The 18,121-nt window shown below is 59.2% G+C and overlaps 2 protein-coding genes across 4 annotated transcripts in view; one reads left to right on the top strand and one right to left on the bottom strand.

The window, feature by feature from the left end:
• Nucleotides 1-18,121, top strand: part of BBOF1 (basal body orientation factor 1) — a 50,918-nt gene that overhangs the window by 22,296 nt on the left and 10,501 nt on the right. Inside the window, exons 1-2 of one of the 3 annotated variants that reach the window (XM_044271775.1) lie at nt 11,723-11,921; nt 15,579-15,828. In XM_044271775.1, the coding sequence (XP_044127710.1) occupies nt 11,893-11,921; nt 15,579-15,828 (279 nt within the window). In that variant the 5' untranslated portion in view covers nt 11,723-11,892. Of the gene's footprint in view, nt 1-11,722; nt 12,031-15,578; nt 15,829-18,121 lie in introns of those variants that run through there. The other 2 variants (XM_044271773.1, XM_044271774.1) reach the window with 2 other exon arrangements.
• Nucleotides 1-18,121, bottom strand: part of LOC122921637 — a 107,047-nt gene that overhangs the window by 83,690 nt on the left and 5,236 nt on the right. The window lies entirely within an intron of this gene.

Here is an 18,121-nt window from a genome sequence, read left to right as displayed (position 1 = left end):
ATACGGGGGGCGGTATACAGAGGTTTTATACGGGGGTGCGGTATAGAGGTTTCTATACGGGGGGTGCGGTATACAAAGGTTTCTATACGGGGGCGTTATACAGAGGTTATATACGGGGGTGCGGTATACAGAGGTTTATATACGGGGGTGCGGTATACAGAGGTTTCTATAGGGTTCTATACGGGGGTGCGGTATACAGAGGTTCTATACGGGGGGTGCGGTATACAGAGGTTTATATACGGGGGTTGCGGTATACAGAGGTTTCTATACGGGGGGCGGTATCCAGAGGTTTCTATACGGGGGGTGCGGTATACAGAGGTTTCTATAGGGGGGCAGTATACAGAGGTTTCTATAGGGGCGGTATACAGAGGTTTCTATACGGGGGTGCGGTATACAGAGGTTTCTATACGGGGGTGGGTATACAGAGGTTCTATACGGGGGGTGCGGTATACAGAGGTTTTATAGGGGGTGCGGTATACAGAGGTTTCTATACGGGGGGTGCGGTATACAGAGGTTTCTATACGGGGGGGGTGCGGTATACAGAGGTTTCTATACGGGGGGGTGCGGTATACAGAGGTTTCTATACGGGGGGGTGCGGTATACAGAGGTTTCTATACGGGGGGGTGCGGTATACAGAGGTTCTATACGGGGGGGTGCGGTATACAGAGGTTTCTATACGGGGGTGCGGTATACAGAGGTTTCTATACGGGGGGGTGCGGTATACAGAGGTTTCTATACGGGGGGTGCGGTATACAGAGGTTCTATACGGGGGGGTGCGGTATACAGAGGTTTCTATACGGGGGGTGGTATACGAGGTTCTATACGGGGGGGTGCGGTATACAGAGGTTTCTATACGGGGGTGCGGTATACAGAGGTTTCTATAGGGGGTGCGGTATACAGAGGTTTATATACGGGGAGGGGGGGTGCGGTATACAGAGGTTCTATACGGGGGGGGTGCGGTATACAGAGGTTTATATACGGGGGAGGGGGGGTGCGGTATACAGAGGTTTCTATACGGGGGGGCGGTATACAGAGGTTTCTATACGGGGGGTGCGGTATACAGAGGTTTCTATACGGGGGGTTGTGCGGTATACAGAGGTTTCTATACGGGGGGTGCGGTATACAGAGGTTTCTATACGGGGGGGGGTGCGGTATACAGAGGTTTATATACGGGGAGGGGGGGTGCGGTATACAGAGGTTCTATAGGGGAGGGGGGTGCGGTATACAGAGGTTTCTATACGGGGGGGTGCGGTATACAGAGGTTTCTATACGGGGGGGGCGGTATACAGAGGTTCTATACGGGGGGCGGTATACAGAGGTTTCTATACAGGGGGGGGTGCGGTATACAGAGGTTTCTATACGGGGGAGGGGGGGTGCGGTATACAGAGGTTCTATATGGGGGGTGCGGTATACAGAGGTTTCTATACGGGGGGTGCGGTATACAGAGGTTTATACGGGGGTGCGGTATACAGAGGTTTCTATACGGGGGGTGCGGTATACAGAGGTTTCTATACGGGGGGGGTGCGGTATACAGAGGTTTCTATACGGGGGGGTGCGGTATACAGAGGTTTCTATACGGGGGGGGTGCGGTATACAGAGGTTTCTATACGGGGGGGGTGCGGTATACAGAGGTTTCTATACGGGGGGGGGGCGGTATACAGAGGTTTCTATACGGGGGGTGCGGTATACAGAGGTTTCTATACGGGGGGGTGCGGTATACAGAGGTTTCTATACGGGGGGGTGCGGTATACAGAGGTTTCTATACGGGGGGGTGCGGTATACAGAGGTTTCTATACGGGGGTGTGTATACAGAGGTTTCTATAGGGGGGGGTGCGGTATACAGAGGTTTCTATACGGGGGTGCGGTATACAGAGGTTTCTATACGGGGGTGCGGTATACAGAGGTTTATAACGGGAGGGGGGGTGCGGTATACAGAGGTTTCTATACGGGGGGGGGTGCGGTATACAGAGGTTTATATACGGGGGAGGGGGGGTGCGGTATACAGAGGTTTCTATACGGGGGGGTGCGGTATACAGAGGTTTCTATACGGGGGGGTGCGGTATACAGAGGTTTCTATACGGGGGTTGTGCGGTATACAGAGGTTTCTATACGGGGGGGGTGCGGTATACAGAGGTTTCTATACGGGGGGGGTGCGGTATACAGAGGTTTCTATACGGGGGAGGGGGGGGTGCGGTATCAGAGGTTTCTATACGGGGGGGGGGGTGCGGTATACAGAGGTTTCTATACGGGGGGGGTGCGGTATACAGAGGTTTCTATACGGGGGGGGGGCGGTATACAGAGGTTTCTATACGGGGGGGGGCGGTATACAGAGGTTCTATACAGGGGGGGTGCGGTATACAGAGGTTTCTATACGGGGGGGGGTGCGGTATACAGAGGTTTCTATATGGGGGGTGCGGTATACAGGGTTTCTATACGGGGGGGGTGCGGTATACAGAGGTTTCTATACGGGGAGGGGGGTGGGAGTGCGGTATACAGAGGTTTCTATACGGGGGGGGGGTGCGGTATACAGAGGTTTCTATACGGGGGGGGGGGGTGCGGTATACAGAGGTTTCTATACGGGGGGGGGGTGCGGTATACAGAGGTTTCTATACGGGGGAGGGGGGGTGCGGTATACAGAGGTTTCTATATGGGGGGGTGCGGTATACAGAGAGTTTCTATAGGGGGGTGCGGTATACAGAGGTTCTATACGGGGGGGGGGGTGCGGTATACAGAGGTTCCTGTACGGGGGGGGGGCGGTATACAGAGGTTCTATAAGGGGGGGGGGTGCGGTACACAGAGGTTTCTATATGGGGGGGTGCGGTATACAGAGGTTTCTATACGGGGGGGGGGGTGCGGTATACAGAGGTTCCTGTACGGGGGGGGGGGGCGGTATACAGAGGTTCCTATAAGGGGGGGGGTGCGGTACACAGAGGTTTCTATAGGGGGAGGGGGGGTGCGGTATACAGAGGTTTTATACGGGGGGGTGCGGTATACAGAGGTTTCTATAGGGGGGGTGCGGTATACAGAGGTTTCTATCGGGGGGGGGGGGGGGGGCGGTATACAGAGGTTCTATACGGGGGAGGGGGGGTGCGGTATACAGAGGTTTCTATACGGGGGGTGCGGTATACAGAGGTTTCTATACGGGGGGTGCGGTATACAGAGGTTTCTATACGGGGGAGGGGGGGTGCGGTATACAGAGGTTCTATACGGGGGGGGGGGGGTGGTATACAGAGGTTCTATACGGGGGAGGGGGGGGGTGCGGTATACAGAGGTTTCTATACGGGGGAGGGGGGGGTGCGGTATACAGAGGTTCCTATAGGGGGGGGGGGGTGCGGTATACAGAGGTTTCTACGGGGGAGGGGGGGTGCGGTATACAGAGGTTTCTATACGGGGGAGGGGGGGTGCGTATACAGAGGTTTCTATACGGGGGGGGGGGGTGCGGTATACAGAGGTTCCTATAGGGGGGGGGGGTGCGGTATACAGAGGTTTCTATACGGGGGAGGGGGGGTGCGGTATACAGAGGTTTCTATACGGGGGGGCGGTATACAGAGGTTCCTATACGGGGGGGGGCGGTATACAGAGGTTCCTATACGGGGGAGGGGGGGTGCGGTATACAGAGGTTTCTATACGGGGGGTGCGGTATACAGAGGTTTCTATACGGGGGAGGGGGGGTGCGGTATACAGAGGTTTCTATACGGGGGGGGGCGGTATACAGAGGTTTCTATAGGGGGAGGGGGGGTGCGGTATACAGAGGTTTCTATACGGGGGTGCGGTATACAGAGGTTTCTATACGGGGGTGCGGTATACAGAGGTTATATACAAGGTGTGCAGTATACAGAGGGTGCAGTGTACAGAGGATTATATACAGGGTAGTGGGGTATATAGAGGTTTATATACAGGGGTTGCGGTATAGGTATACAGAGGTTTTAATACGGGGGGGTGCGGTATACAGAGGTTCTATATGGGGGTGCGGTATACAGAGGTTTCAATAGGGGGGTGCGGTATACAGAGGTTTCTATATGGGGGTGCGGTATACAGAGGTTTCTATACGGGGGGGCGGTATACAGACGTTCTATACGGGGGGTGCGCGGTATACAGAGGTTTCTATATGGGGGTGCGGTATACAGAGGTTTCAATACGGGGGGTGCGGTATACAGAGGTTTCTATAGGGGGGTGCGGTGGTATACAGAGGTTTCTATACGGGGGTGCGGTATACAGAGGTTTCTATACGGGGGGTGCGGTATACAGAGGTTTTATACAGGGGGTGCGGTATACAGAGGTTTCTATAGGGTTCTATAGGGGGTGCGGTATACAGAGGTTTCTATACGGGGGTGCGGTATACAGAGGTTTCTATACGGGGGTGCGGTATACAGAGGTTTCTATACGGGGTATACAGAGGTTCTATAGGGTTATAGGGGGTGCGGTATACAGAGGTTTCTATACGGGGGTGCTATACAGAGGTTTCTATACGGGGGTGCGGTATACAGAGGTTTCTATATGGGGGGTGCGGTATACAGAGGTTTCTATACGGGGGGTGCGGTATACAGAGGTTTCTATACGGTTCTCTTACGGGGGTATACAGAGGTTTCTATAGGGTTCTATAGGGGGTGCGGTATACAGAGGTTTCTATCTGGGGGGTGCGGTATACAGAGGTTTCTATATGGGGGGTGCGGTATACAGAGGTTTCTATACGGGTGGGTGCGGTATACAGAGGTTTCTATACGGGGAGTGCGGTATACAGAGGTTTCTATATGGGGGTGCGGTATACAGAGGTTTCAATACGGGGGGTGCGGTATACAGAGGTTTCTATACGGGGGGTGCGGTATACAGAGGTTTCTATACGGGGGTGCGGTATACAGAGGTTTCTATACGGGGGGTGCGGTATACAGAGGTTTCTATACAGGGGGTGCGGTATACAGAGGTTTCTATAGGGTTCTATAGGGGGTGCGGTATACAGAGGTTTCTATACGGGGGTGCGGTATACAGAGGTTTCTATACGGGGGGTGCGGTATACAGAGGTTTCTATACGGGGGTATACAGAGGTTTCTATAGGGTTTCTATAGGGGTGCGGTATACAGAGGTTTCTATACGGGGGGTGCGGTATACAGAGGTTTCTATACGGGGGGTGCGGTATACAGAGGTTTCTATAAAGGGGGTGCGGTATACAGAGGTTTCTATAGGGTTCTATAGGGGGTGCGGTATACAGAGGTTTTCTATACGGGGGTGCGGTATACAGAGGTTTCTATACGGGGGTGCGGTATACAGAGGTTTCTATACGGGGGTATACAGAGGTTTCTATAGGGTTCTATAGGGGGTGCGGTATACAGAGGTTTCTATACGGGGGGTGCGGTATCAGAGGTTCTATACGGGGGTGCGGTATACAGAGGTTTCTATACGGGGGGTGCGGTATACAGAGGTTTCTATACGGCGGGTATACAGAGGTTTCTATAGGGTCTATAGGGGGTGCGGTATACAGAGGTTCCTATACGGGGGGGTGCTATACAGAGGTTTCTATATGGGGGGTGCGGTATACAGAGGTTTCTATACGGGGGGTGTGGTATACAGAGGTTTCTATACGGGGGTGCGGTATACAGAGGTTTATATACGGGGGGTGCGGTATACAGAGGTTTCTATACGGGGGGCGGTTATACAGAGGTTCTATACGGGGGGTTGCAGTGTACAGAGGTTTCTATACGGGGGGTGCGGTATACAGAGGTTTCTATACGGGGGGCGGTATTACAGAGGTTTCTATACGGGGGTGCGGTATACAGAGGTTTCTATACGGGGGTGCGGTATACAGAGGTTTCTATACGGGGGGTGCAGTGTACAGAGGTTTCTATACGGGGGGGTGCGGTATACAGAGGTTTCTATACGGGGGGCGGTATACAGAGGTTTCTATACGGGGGTGCGGTATACCAGAGGTTTTCTATACGGGGGGGGCGGTATACAGAGGTTTCTATACGGGGGGGGTGCGGTATACAGAGGTTTCTATAGGGTTCTATAGGGGTGTGGTATACAGAGGTTTCTATAGGGTTCTATAGGGGTGCGGTATACAGCGGTTTCTATCCGGGGGGGGTCGCTATACAGAGGTTTCTATATGGGGGGGTGCGGGTTATACAGAGGTTTCTATACGGGGGTGCGGTATACAGAGGTTTCTCTACGGGGGTGCGGTCTACAGAGGTTTCTATACGGGGGGTGCGGTATACAGAGGTTTTCTATACGGGGGTGCGGGTATACAGAGGTTCTATAGGGTTCTATAGGAGGGTGCGGTATACAGAGGTTTCCTATATGGGGGTGCGGTATACAGAGGTTTCTATATGGGGGTGCGGTATACAGAGGTTTCTATACGGGGGGTGCGGTATACAGAGGTTTATATACGGGGGCGTGCGGTATAGAGGTTTATATACGGGGGGTGCGGTATACAAAGGTTTCTATACGGGGGGGCGGTATACAGAGGTTCTATACGGGGGTGCGGTATCGAGGTTCTATTACGGGGGTGCGGTATACAAGGTTTCTATACGGGGGGCGTATACAGAGGTTAATACGGGGTGCGGTTATACAGAGGTTTATCTACGGGGGGTGCGGTCTACAGAGGTTTTCTATCCGGGGGGTGCGGTATACAGAGGTTTCTATACGGGGGGTGCGGTATAAGAGGTTTCTATACGGGGGTGCGGTCTACAGGGTTTCTATACGGGGGTTACTATACGAGGTTTCTATCCGGGGGTGCGGTATACAGAGTTTCTATAGGGTTCTATAGGGGGGTGCGGTATACAGAGGTTTCTATACGGGGGTGCTATACAGAGGTTCTATACGGGGGGTGCGGTATACAGAGGTTTTCTATACGGGGGAGCGGTATACAGAGGTTTCTATACGGGGGGTTGCGGTATACAGAGGTTTCTATACGGGGGGTGCAGTGTACAGAGGTTCTAACGGGGGTGCGGTACAGAGGTTTCTATAGGGTTATATAGGGGGTGCGGTATACAGAGGTTTCTATACGGGGGGTGCTATACAGAGGTTTCTATACGGTGGGTGCGGTATACAGAGGTTTCTATACGGGGGGTGCGGTATCCAGAGGTTTCTATACGGGGGGTGCGGTATACAGAGGTTTCTATACGGGGGGTGCGGTATACAGAGGTTTCTATACGGGGGTGCGGTATACAGAGGTTTCTATACGGGGGGTGCGGTATACAGAGGTTTCTATACGGGGGGTGCGGTATACAGAGGTTATATACGGGGGGTGCGGTATACAGAGGTTTCTATACGGGGGGTGCGGTATACAGAGGTTTCTATACGGGGGGGTGCGGTATACAGAGGTTTCTATACGGGGGTGCGGTATACAGAGGTTTCTATACGGGGTGGGTATACAGAGGTTTCTATACGGGGGGTGCGGTATACAGAGGTTTCTATACGGGGGGTGCGGTATACAGAGGTTTCTATAGGGTTCTATACGGGGGTGCGGTATACAGAGGTTTCTATACGGGGGGTGCAGTATACAGAGGTTTCTATACGGGGGTGCGGTATACAGAGGTTTCTATAGGGTTCTATACGGGGGTGCGGTATACAGAGGTTTCTATACGGGGGTGCGGTATACAGAGGTTTCTATACGGGGGTGCGGTATACAGAGGTTTCTATACGGTGGGGTGCGGTATACAGAGGTTTCTATAGGGTTCTATACGGGGGTGCGGTATACAGAGGTTTCTATACGGGGGGTGCGGTATACAGAGGTTTCTATAGGGGTGCGGTATACAGAGGTTTCTATACGGGGGGTGCGGTATACAGAGGTTTCTATACGGGGGGTGCGGTATACAGAGGTTTCTATACGGGGGTGCGGTATACAGAGGTTTCTATACGGGGGTGCGGTATACAGAGGTTCTATACGGGGGGTGCGGTATACAGAGGTTTCTATAGGGGGGGGGGTATACAGAGGTTTCTATACGGGGGGCGGTATACAGAGGTTTCTATACGGGGGTGCGGTATATAGAGGTTTCTATACGGGGGTGCGGTATACAGAGGTTTATATACAGGGGGGTGCGGTATACAGAGGTTTCTATACGGGGGGCGGTATACAGAGGTTTCTATACGGGGGGTGCGGTATACAGAGGTTTCTATAGGGGGTGCGGTATACAGAGGTTTCTATACGGGGGCGGTATACAGAGGTTTCTATAGGGGGTGCGGTATACAGAGGTTTCTATAGGGGGTGCGGTATACAGAGGTTTATCTACGGGGGGTGCGGTATACAGAGGTTTCTATACGGGGGGCGGTATACAGAGGTTTCTATACGGGGGTGCGGTATACAGAGGTTTCTATACGGGGGGTGTGGATACAGAGGTTTCTATAGGGGGTGCGGTATACAGAGGTTTATATACGGGGTGCGGTATACAGAGGTTCTATACGGGGGGCGGTATACAGAGGTTCTATACGGGGGGTGCGGTATACAGAGGTTTCTATAGGGGGTGCGGTATACAGAGGTTTCTATAGGGGGGCGGTATACAGAGGTTTCTATACGGGGGGCGGTATACAGAGGTTTCTATACGGGGGGCGGTATACAGAGGTTTCTATAGGGGGGCGGTATACAGAGGTTTCTATAGGGGGTGCAGTATACAGAGGTTTTATGGGGGGCGGTATACAGAGGTTTCTATGGGGGGGCGGTATACAGAGGTTTCTATACGGGGGGTGCGGCATACAGAGGTTTCTATACGGGGGTGTGCATACAGAGGTTTCTATAGGGGGTGCGGTATACAGAGGTTTATAGGGGGTGCGGTATACAGAGGTTTCTATACGGGGGGCGGTATACAGAGGTTTCTATACGGGGGGTGCGGTATACAGAGGTTTCTATAGGGGGTGCAGTATACAGAGGTTTCTATATGGGGGTGCGGTATACAGAGGTTTCTATACGGGGGGCGGTATACAGAGGTTTCTATACGGGGGGCGGTATACAGAGGTTTCTATAGGGGGGGCGGTATACAGAGGTTTCTATACGGGGGTGCTGTATACAGAGGTTTCTATACGGGGGTGCGGTATACAGAGGTTTCTATACGGGGGGTGCGGTATACAGAGGTTTATACGGGGGTGCGGTATACAGAGGTTTATATACGGGGGTGCGGTATACAGAGGTTTATATACGGGGGGTGCGGTATACAGAGGGTTCTATACGGGGGTGCGGTATACAGAGGTTTCTATACGGGGGGTGCGGTATACAGAGGTTCTATACGGGGGGTGCGGTATACAGAGGTTTCTATACGGGGGGGTGCGGTATACAGAGGTTTCTATACGGGGGGTGCGGTATACAGAGGTTTCTATACGGGGGGGTGCGGTATACAGAGGTTTCTATACGGGGGGTGCGGTATACAGAGGTTTCTATACGGGGGTGCGGTATACAGAGGTTTCTATACGGGGGTGCGGTATACAGAGGTTTCTATACGGGGGGGTGCGGTATACAGAGGTTTCTATACGGGGGTGCGGTATACAGAGGTTTCTATACGGGGGGTGCGGTATACAGAGGTTTCTATACGGGGGGTGCGGTATACAGAGGTTTCTATACGGGGGGTGCGGTATACAGAGGTTTCTATACGGGGGGTGCGGTATACAGAGGTTTCTATAGGGGGGTGCGGTATACAGAGGTTTCTATACGGGGGGTGCGGTATACAGAGGTTTCTATACGGGGGTGCGGTATACAGAGGTTTCTATAGGGTATATACGGGGGTGCGGTATACAGAGGTTTCTATACGGGGGGTGCGGTATACAGAGGTTTCTATACGGGGGGTGCGGTATACAGAGGTTTCTATACGGGGGGTGCGGTATACAGAGGTTTCTATACGGGGGGTGCGGTATACAGAGGTTTCTATACGGGGGTGCGGTATACAGAGGTTTCTATACGGGGGGTGCGGTATACAGAGGTTTGTATACGGGGGGTGCGGTATACAGAGGTTTCTATACGGGGGTGCGGTATACAGAGGTTTCTATACGGGGGGCGGTATACAGAGGTTTCTATACGGGGTGCGGTATACAGAGTTTCTATACGGGGGGTGCGGTATACAGAGGTTTATATAGGGGGGTGCGGTATACAGAGGTTTCTATACGGGGGGGCGGTATACAGAGGTTTCTATACGGGGGGTGCGGCATACAGAGGTTCTATACGGGGGGGTGTGCATACAGAGGTTTCTATAGGGGGTGCGGTATACAGAGGTTTATATACGGGGGTGCGGTATACAGAGGTTTCTATACGGGGGGCGGGTATACAGAGGTTTCTATACGGGGGGTGCAGGTATAACAGAGGTTTTCTATAGGGGGTGCAGTATACAGGAGGTTCTATAGGGGGGACGGTATACAGAGGTTTCTCTCCGGGGGTGCTGTATACAGAGGTTTCTATAAGGGGGGTGCGGTATACAGAGGTTATATACGGGGTGCGGTATACAGAGGTTTTATACGGGGGTGCAGGATTTATACAGAGGTTATATACGGGGGGTGCGGTATACAGAGGGTTCTATACGGGGGGTGCGGTATACAGAGGTTTCTATACGGGGGGTGTCGGTTATACAGAGGTTCCTATACAGGGGGGTTGCGGTATACAGCGGTTTCTATACGGGGGGGTGCGGATACAGATGTTTCTATACGGGGGGGGTATTGCGGTATACAAGAGGTTCTATACGGGGGGGTGCGGTATACAGAGGTTTCTATACGGGGGGTGCGGTATACAGAGGTTTCTATACGGGGGGGTGCGGTTATACAGAGGTTTCTATACGGGGGAGGGGGGGGTGCGGTATACAGAGTTTCTATACGGGGGGGGTGCGGCTATACAGAAGGTTTTCTATACGGGGGGTGCGGTATACAGAGGTTTCTATACGGGGGGGTGCGGTATACAGAGGTTCTATACGGTGGGGGTGCGGTATACAGAGGTTTCTATACGGGGGGTGCGGGTATACAGAGGTTCTATACGACGGGGTGCGGTATACAGAGGTTCTATACGGGGGGGGTGCGGTATACAGAGGTTTCTATACGGGGGGGTGCGGTATACAGATGGTTTCTATACGGGGGGTGTGCGGTATACAGAGGATTTCTATACTGGGGGGGTGCGGTATACAGAGGTTCTATACGGGGGGTGCGGTATACAGAGGTTTCTATACGGGGGGGGGTGCGGTATACAGAGGTTCCTATACGGGGGGGTGCGGTATACAGAGGTTCTATACGGGGGGGGTGCGGTATACAGAGGTTTCTATACGGGGGGGGTGCGGTATACAGAGGTTTCTATACGGGGGGTTCGGTATACAGAGGTTTTCTATACGGGGAGGGGGGTGCGGTAACAGAGGTTTCTATACGGGGGGGGGGTGCGGTATACAGAGGTTTCTATACGGGGGAGGGGGGGTGCGGTATACAGAGGTGTCTATACGGGGGAGGGGGGGTGCGGTCTACAGAGGTTTCTATACGGGGGGGGGGGGTGCGGTATACAGAGGTTTCTATACGGGGGGGGGGGGTGCGGTATACAGAGGTTTCTATACGGGGGGGGGGGGGCGGTATACAGAGGTTTCTATACGGGGAGGGGGGTGCGGTATACAGAGGTTTCTATACGGGGGAGGGGGGGGTGCGGTATACAGAGGTTTCTATACGGGGGGGGGGGTGCGGTATACAGAGGTTTCTATACGGGGGGGGGGTGCGGTATACAGAGGTTTCTATACGGGGGGGGGGCGGTATACAGAGGTTCCTATACGGGGGAGGGGGGGTGCGGTATACAGAGGTTTCTATACGGGGGGGTGCGGTATACAGAGGTTCCTATACGGGTGCTGCTCAGACCGCACCGCTCACGGTACCCTTCAGCTTGGGGGCGTGGTTCCCGTCATGCACCAGACCCGGTTTACGCAGCACTTCCCAACATGTGACTGAAGCACCGCCCACCCGATGGCAACGCCACATGAGCTGTCTCCATGGTAACTATTGCCGCTGTATGTAAACAATACATTTGGAGCTGTGGCAAGTTATCGCGTCAGCAATGGCGGGAATCCGGAGGAAAGCGGCACGGGGCAAGAAAACCAAGAGGTGACCATGGGGCCCCCCTGACCCCCTACCCCGGAGAGGACAGCGCCCCCCCTACCCCGGAGAGGACAGCTCCCCCCTACCCCGTAGAGGACAGCTCCCCCCTGCCCCGGAGAGGACAGCGCCCCCCTGCCCCGGAGAGGACAGCGCCCCCCTGCCCGGAGAGGACAGCGCCCCCCTGCCCCGGAGAGGACAAGCGCCCCCCTGCCCCGGAGAGGACAGCGCCCCCCTGCCCCGGAGAGGACAGTCCCCCCTGCCCCGGAGAGGACAGCTCCCCCCCCTGCCCGGAGAGGACAGCGCCCCCCTGCCCCGGAGAGGACAGTTCCCCCCCCCCCCTGCCCCGGAGAGGACAGCTCCCCCTGCCACCGGAGAGGACAGCGCCCCCCTGCCCCGGAGAGGACAGCTCCCCCCTGCCCCGGAAGAGGACAGCGCCCCCCCTGCCCGGAGAGGACAGTCCCCCCCCCCCCCCCCCTGCCCCGGATGAGGACAGCGCCCCCCTGCCCCGGAGAGGACAGTCCCCCCTGCCACGGAGAGGACAGCTCCCCCCTGCCCCGGAGAGGACAGCGCCCCCCTGCCCCGGAGAGGACAGCGCCCCCCTGCCCCGGAGAGGACAGTCCCCCTGCCCCGGAGAGGACAGCTCCCCCCTGCCCCGGAGAGGACAGCGCCCCCCTGCCCCGGAGAGGACAGTCCCCCCCCCCCTGCCCGGAGAGGACAGCCCCCCTGCCCCGGAGAGGACAGCGCCCCCTGCCCGGAGAGGACAGCTCCCCCTGCCCGGAGAGGACAGCGCCCCCCTGCCCGGAGAGGACAGTCCCCCCCCCCCCCCCTGCCCGGAGAGGACAGCGCCCCCCTGCCCCGGAGAGGACAGCGCCCCCTGCCCGGAGAGGACAGCGCCCCCCTGCCCCGGAGAGGACAGTTTCCCCCCCCCTGCCCGGAGAGGACAGCTCCCCCCTGCCCCGGAGAGGACAGCCCCCTGCCCGGAGAGGACAGCTCCCCCCTGCCCGGAGAGGACAGCTCCCCCTGCCCCGGAGAGGACAGCTCCCCCTGCCACGGAGGACAGCTCCCCCTGCCCCGGAGAGGACAGCTCCCCCCTGCCCGGAGAGGACAGCTCCCCCTGCCCCGGAGAGGACAGCCCCCTGCCCCGGAGAGGACAGCTCCCCCCTGCCCCGGAGAGGACAGCCCCCCTGCCCCGGAGAGGACAGCTCCCCCCTGCCCCGGAGAGGACAGCTCCTGCCCCGGAGAGGACAGCGCCCCCCTGCCCCGGAGAGGACAGCGCCCCCTGCCCCGGAGAGGACAGCGCCCCCCTGCCCCGGAGAGGACAGCCCCCCTGCCCGGAGAGGACAGCGCCCCCTGCCCCGGAGAGGACAGCTCCCCCCTACCCGGAGAGGACAGCTCCCCCCTACCCCGGAGAGGACAGCTCCCCCCTACCCCGGAGAGGACAGTTTCCCCCCCCCCTGCCCGGAGAGGACAGCTCCCCCCTGCCCCGGAGAGGACAGCTCCCCCTGCCCCGGAGAGGACAGCTCCCCCCTGCCCCGGAGAGGACAGCGCCCCCTGCCCCGGAGAGGACAGTCCCCCCCCCTGCCCGGAGAGGACAGCTCCCCCCTGCCCGGAGAGGACAGAGCCCCCCTGCCCGGAGAGGACAGCTCCCCCTGCCCGGAGAGGACAGCGCCCCCCTGCCCCGGAGAGGACAGCTCCCCCTGCCCCGGAGAGGACCGCCCCCCCTGCCCGAGAGGACCGCCCCCCTGCCCGGAGAGGACAGCTCCCCCCTGCCCCGGAGAGGACAGCGCCCCCCTGCCCCGGAGAGGACAGCCCCCCCTGCCCCGGAGAGGACAGTCCCCCCTGCCCCGGAGAGGACAGCTCCCCCTGCCCCGGAGAGGACAGCTCCCCCCTGCCCGGAGAGGACAGCTCCCCCCTGCCCGGAGAGGACAGCTCCCCCCTGCCCCGGAGAGGACAGCTCCCCCCTGCCCGGAGAGGACAGCTCCCCCTGCCCGGAGAGGACAGCTCCCCCCTGCCCCGGAGAGGACAGCTCCCCCCTGCCCCGGAGAGGACAGCGCCCCCTGCCCCGGAGAGGACAGCGCCCCCTGCCCCGGAGAGGACAGCGCCCCCCTGCCCCGGAGAGGACAGCTCCCCCCTGCCCCGGAGGGACAGCGCCCCCCTGCCCGGAGAGGACAGCTCCCCCCTCCCGGAGAGGACAGCTCCCCCCTCCCCGGAGAGGACAGACGCTCCCCCTGCCCCGGAGAGGACAGCTCCCCCCTGCCCCGGAGAGGACAGCTCCCCCCCTGCCCCGGAGAGGACAGCTCCCCCCTGCCCCAGAGAGGACAGCGCCTCCCTGCCCGGATGAGGACAGCGCCCCCCTGCCCGGACAGCTCCCCCCTGCCACGGAGAGGACAGCTCCCCCCTGCCTCGGACAGAGGACAGCGCCCCCCTGCCCCGGAGAGGACAGCTCCCCCCTGCCCCGGAGAGGACAGCTCCCCCCTGCCCCGGAGAGGACAGCTCCCCCCTGCCCCAGAGAGGACAGCGCCTCCCTGCCCCGGAGAGGACAGCGCCCCCCTGCCCGGACAGCTCCCCCCTGCCCCGGAGAGGACAGCTCCCCCCTGCCTCGGAGAGGACAGCTCCCCCCTGCCCCAGAGAGGACAGCGCCCCCCTGCCCCGGAGAGGACAGCGCCCCCTGCCCGGACAGCTCCCCCCTGCCCCAGAGAGGACAGCGCCCCCCTGCCCCGGAGAGGACAGCGCCCCCCTGCCCCGGAGAGGACAGCGCCCCCCTGCCCCGGAGAGGAGAGCGCCCCCCTGCCCCGGAGAGGACAGCTCCCCCCTACCCCGGAGAGGACAGCGCCCCCCTGCCCCGGAGAGGACAGCGCCCCCCTGCCCCGGAGAGGACAGCTGCCCCCTGCCCAGAGAGGACAGCTCCCCCCTGCCCCGGAGAGGACAGCTCCCCCCTGCCCCGGAGAGGACAGCTCCCCCCTGCCCCGGAGAGGACAGCTCCCCCCTGCCCCGGAGAGGACAGCGCCCCCCCTGCCCCGGAGAGGACAGCGCCCCCCTGCCCCGGAGAGGACAGCTGCCCCCTGCCCCAGAGAGGACAGCGCCCCCCTGCCCCGGAGAGGACAGCGCCCCCCTGCCCCGGAGAGGACAGCTCCCCCCTGCCCCGGAGAGGACAGCTCCCCCCTGCCCCGGAGAGGACAGCTCCCCCCTGCCCCGGAGAGGACAGCTCCCCCCTGCCCCGGAGAGGACAGCGCCCCCTGCCCCGGAGAGGACAGCGCCCCCCCTGCCCCGGAGAGGACAGCGCCCCCCCTGCCCCGGAGAGGACAGCGCCCCCCCTGCCCCGGAGAGGACAGCGCCCCCCTGCCCCGGAGAGGACAGCGCCCCCCTGCCCCGGAGAGGACAGCGCCCCCCTGCCCGGACAGCTCCCCCCTGCCCCGGAGAGGACAGCTCCCCCCTGCCTCGGAGAGGACAGCGCCCCCCCTGCCCCGGAGAGGACAGCGCCCCCCTACCCCAGAGAGGACAGCGCCCCTGAATGTGCACATTGGGGTCACTGTCCAGAGTCTTTTTGCTTCTAGGAAGAAGGCAGCCGGAAAACATGAACTGGGAGTGGATAAAGAGTCAGAGGTGGAGAGAGCGAAGGCGAGTGCGGCGGTGTGGGAGACCCGACTGAAGGTGACAGAGTTTTCCCGAGCCGAGTACCGGGAGGCTGCACGCAGCCTGGCACAGAACAATGCTGAGCTGACAAAGAACCAGTATCAGCTGGAGAAGGACATGCTGGATGTCATAGGGTTTCTCAAGAAGCAGGACGAACGGAAGGATGACATGGTAAATTTCCGTTATACGTCACTGCCACACAGTGTTTATAACGGGCTTCCCTCCTAGCAGTCCCAGCACACATAGGTCATCCCTCTGCCCCGCAGTCCCAGCACACATAGGTCATCCCTCTGCCCCGCAGTCCCAGCTTCCCTGCACACATAGGTCATCCCTCTGCCCCGCAGTCCCAGCACACATAGGTCACCCCTCTGCCCCGCAGTCCCAGCACACATAGGTCATCCCTCTGCCCCGCAGTCCCAGCACACATAGGTCACCCCTCTGCCCCAGCTTCCCTGCACACATAGGTCATCCCTCTGCCCCGCAGCCCCAGCTTCCCTGCACACATAAGTCATCCCTCTGCCCCGCAGTCCCAGCTTCCCTGCACACATAGGTCATCCCTCTGCCCCGCAGTCCCAGCTTCCCTGCACACATAGGTCATCCCTCTGCCCCGCAGTCCCAGCTTCCCTGCACACATAGGTCATCCCTCTGCCCCGCAGTCCCAGCTTCCCAGCACACATAGGTCATCCCTCTGCCCCGCAGTCCCAGCTTCCCTGCACACATAGGTCATCCCTCTGCCCCGCAGTCCCAGCACACATAGGTCACCCCTCTGCCCGGCAGTCCCAGCTTCCCTGCACACATAGGTCATCCCTCTGCCCCGCAGTCCCAGCTTCCCTGCACACATAGGTCATCCCTCTGCCCCGCAGTGCCAGCAACCCAGCACACATTGGTCACCCCTCTGCCCCGCAGTCCCAGCACACATTGGTCACCCCTCTGCCCCGCAGTCCCAGCACACATTGGTCACCCCTCTGCCCCGCAGTCCCAGCTTCCCTGCACACATTGGTCATCCCTCTGCCCCGCAGTCCCAGCACACATTGGTCACCCCTCTGCCCCGCAGTCCCAGCACACATTGGTCACCCCTCTGCCCCGCAGTCCCAGCTTCCCTGCACACATAGGTCATCCCTCTGCCCCGCAGTCCCAGCTTCCCTGCACACATAGGTCATCCCTCTGCCCCGCAGTCCCAGCTTCCCTGCACACATAGGTCATCCCTCTGCCCCGCAGTCCCAGCTTCCCAGCACACATAGGTCATCCCTCTGCCCCGCAGTCCCAGCTTCCCTGCACACATAGGTCATCCCTCTGCCCCGCAGTCCCAGCACACATAGGTCATCCCTCTGCCCCGCAGTCCCAGCTTCCCTGCACACATAGGTCACCCCTCTGCCCCGCAGTCCCAGCACACATTGGTCACCCCTCTGCCCCGCAGTCCCAGCTTCCCTGCACACATAGGTCATCCCTCTGCCCCAGCTTCCCTGCACACATAGGTCATCCCTCTGCCCCGCAGTCCCAGCTTCCCTGCACACATAGGTCATCCCTCTGCCCCGCAGTCCCAGCTTCCCTGCACACATAGGTCATCCCTCTGCCCCGCAGTCCCAGCTTCCCAGCACACATAGGTCATCCCTCTGCCCCGCAGTCCCAGCTTCCCTGCACACATAGGTCATCCCTCTGCCCCGCAGTCCCAGCTTCCCTGCACACATAGGTCATCCCTCTGCCCCGCAGTCCCAGCTTCCCTGCACACATAGGTCATCCCTCTGCCCCAGCTTCCCTGCACACATAGGTCATCCCTCTGCCCCGCAGTCCCAGCTTCCCTGCACACATAGGTCATCCCTCTGCCCCGCAGTCCCAGCAACCCAGCACACATTGGTCACCCCTCTGCCCCGCAGTCCCAGCTTCCCTGCACACATTGGTCATCCCTCTGCCCCGCAGTCCCAGCACACATTGGTCACCCCTCTGCCCCGCAGTCCCAGCACACATTGGTCACCCCTCTGCCCCGCAGTCCCAGCTTCCCTGCACACATAGGTCATCCCTCTGCCCCGCAGTCCCAGCTTCCCTGCACACATAGGTCATCCCTCTGCCCCGCAGTCCCAGCTTCCCAGCACACATAGGTCATCCCTCTGCCCCGCAGTCCCAGCTTCCCTGCACACATAGGTCATCCCTCTGCCCCGCAGTCCCAGCTTCCCAGCACACATAGGTCATCCCTCTGCCCCGCAGTCCCAGCTTCCCTGCACACATAGGTCATCCCTCTGCCCCGCAGTCCCAGCTTCCCTGCACACATAGGTCATCCCTCTGCCCCGCAGTCCCAGCAACCCAGCACACATTGGTCACCCCTCTGCCCCGCAGTCCCAGCAACCCAGCACACATTGGTCACCCCTCTGCCCCGCAGTCCCAGCTTCCCTGCACACATAGGTCACCCCTCTGCCCCGCAGTCCCAGCACACATTGGTCATCCCTCTGCCCCGCAGTCCCAGCACACA

Source organism: Bufo gargarizans, chromosome 11, assembly GCF_014858855.1.
Source record: "Bufo gargarizans isolate SCDJY-AF-19 chromosome 11, ASM1485885v1, whole genome shotgun sequence".
Lineage (NCBI taxonomy): Eukaryota > Metazoa > Chordata > Amphibia > Anura > Bufonidae > Bufo > Bufo gargarizans.
The sequence above is the reverse complement of the archived record's forward strand: the minus strand, read 5'-3'. Positions and strand labels throughout refer to the sequence as shown.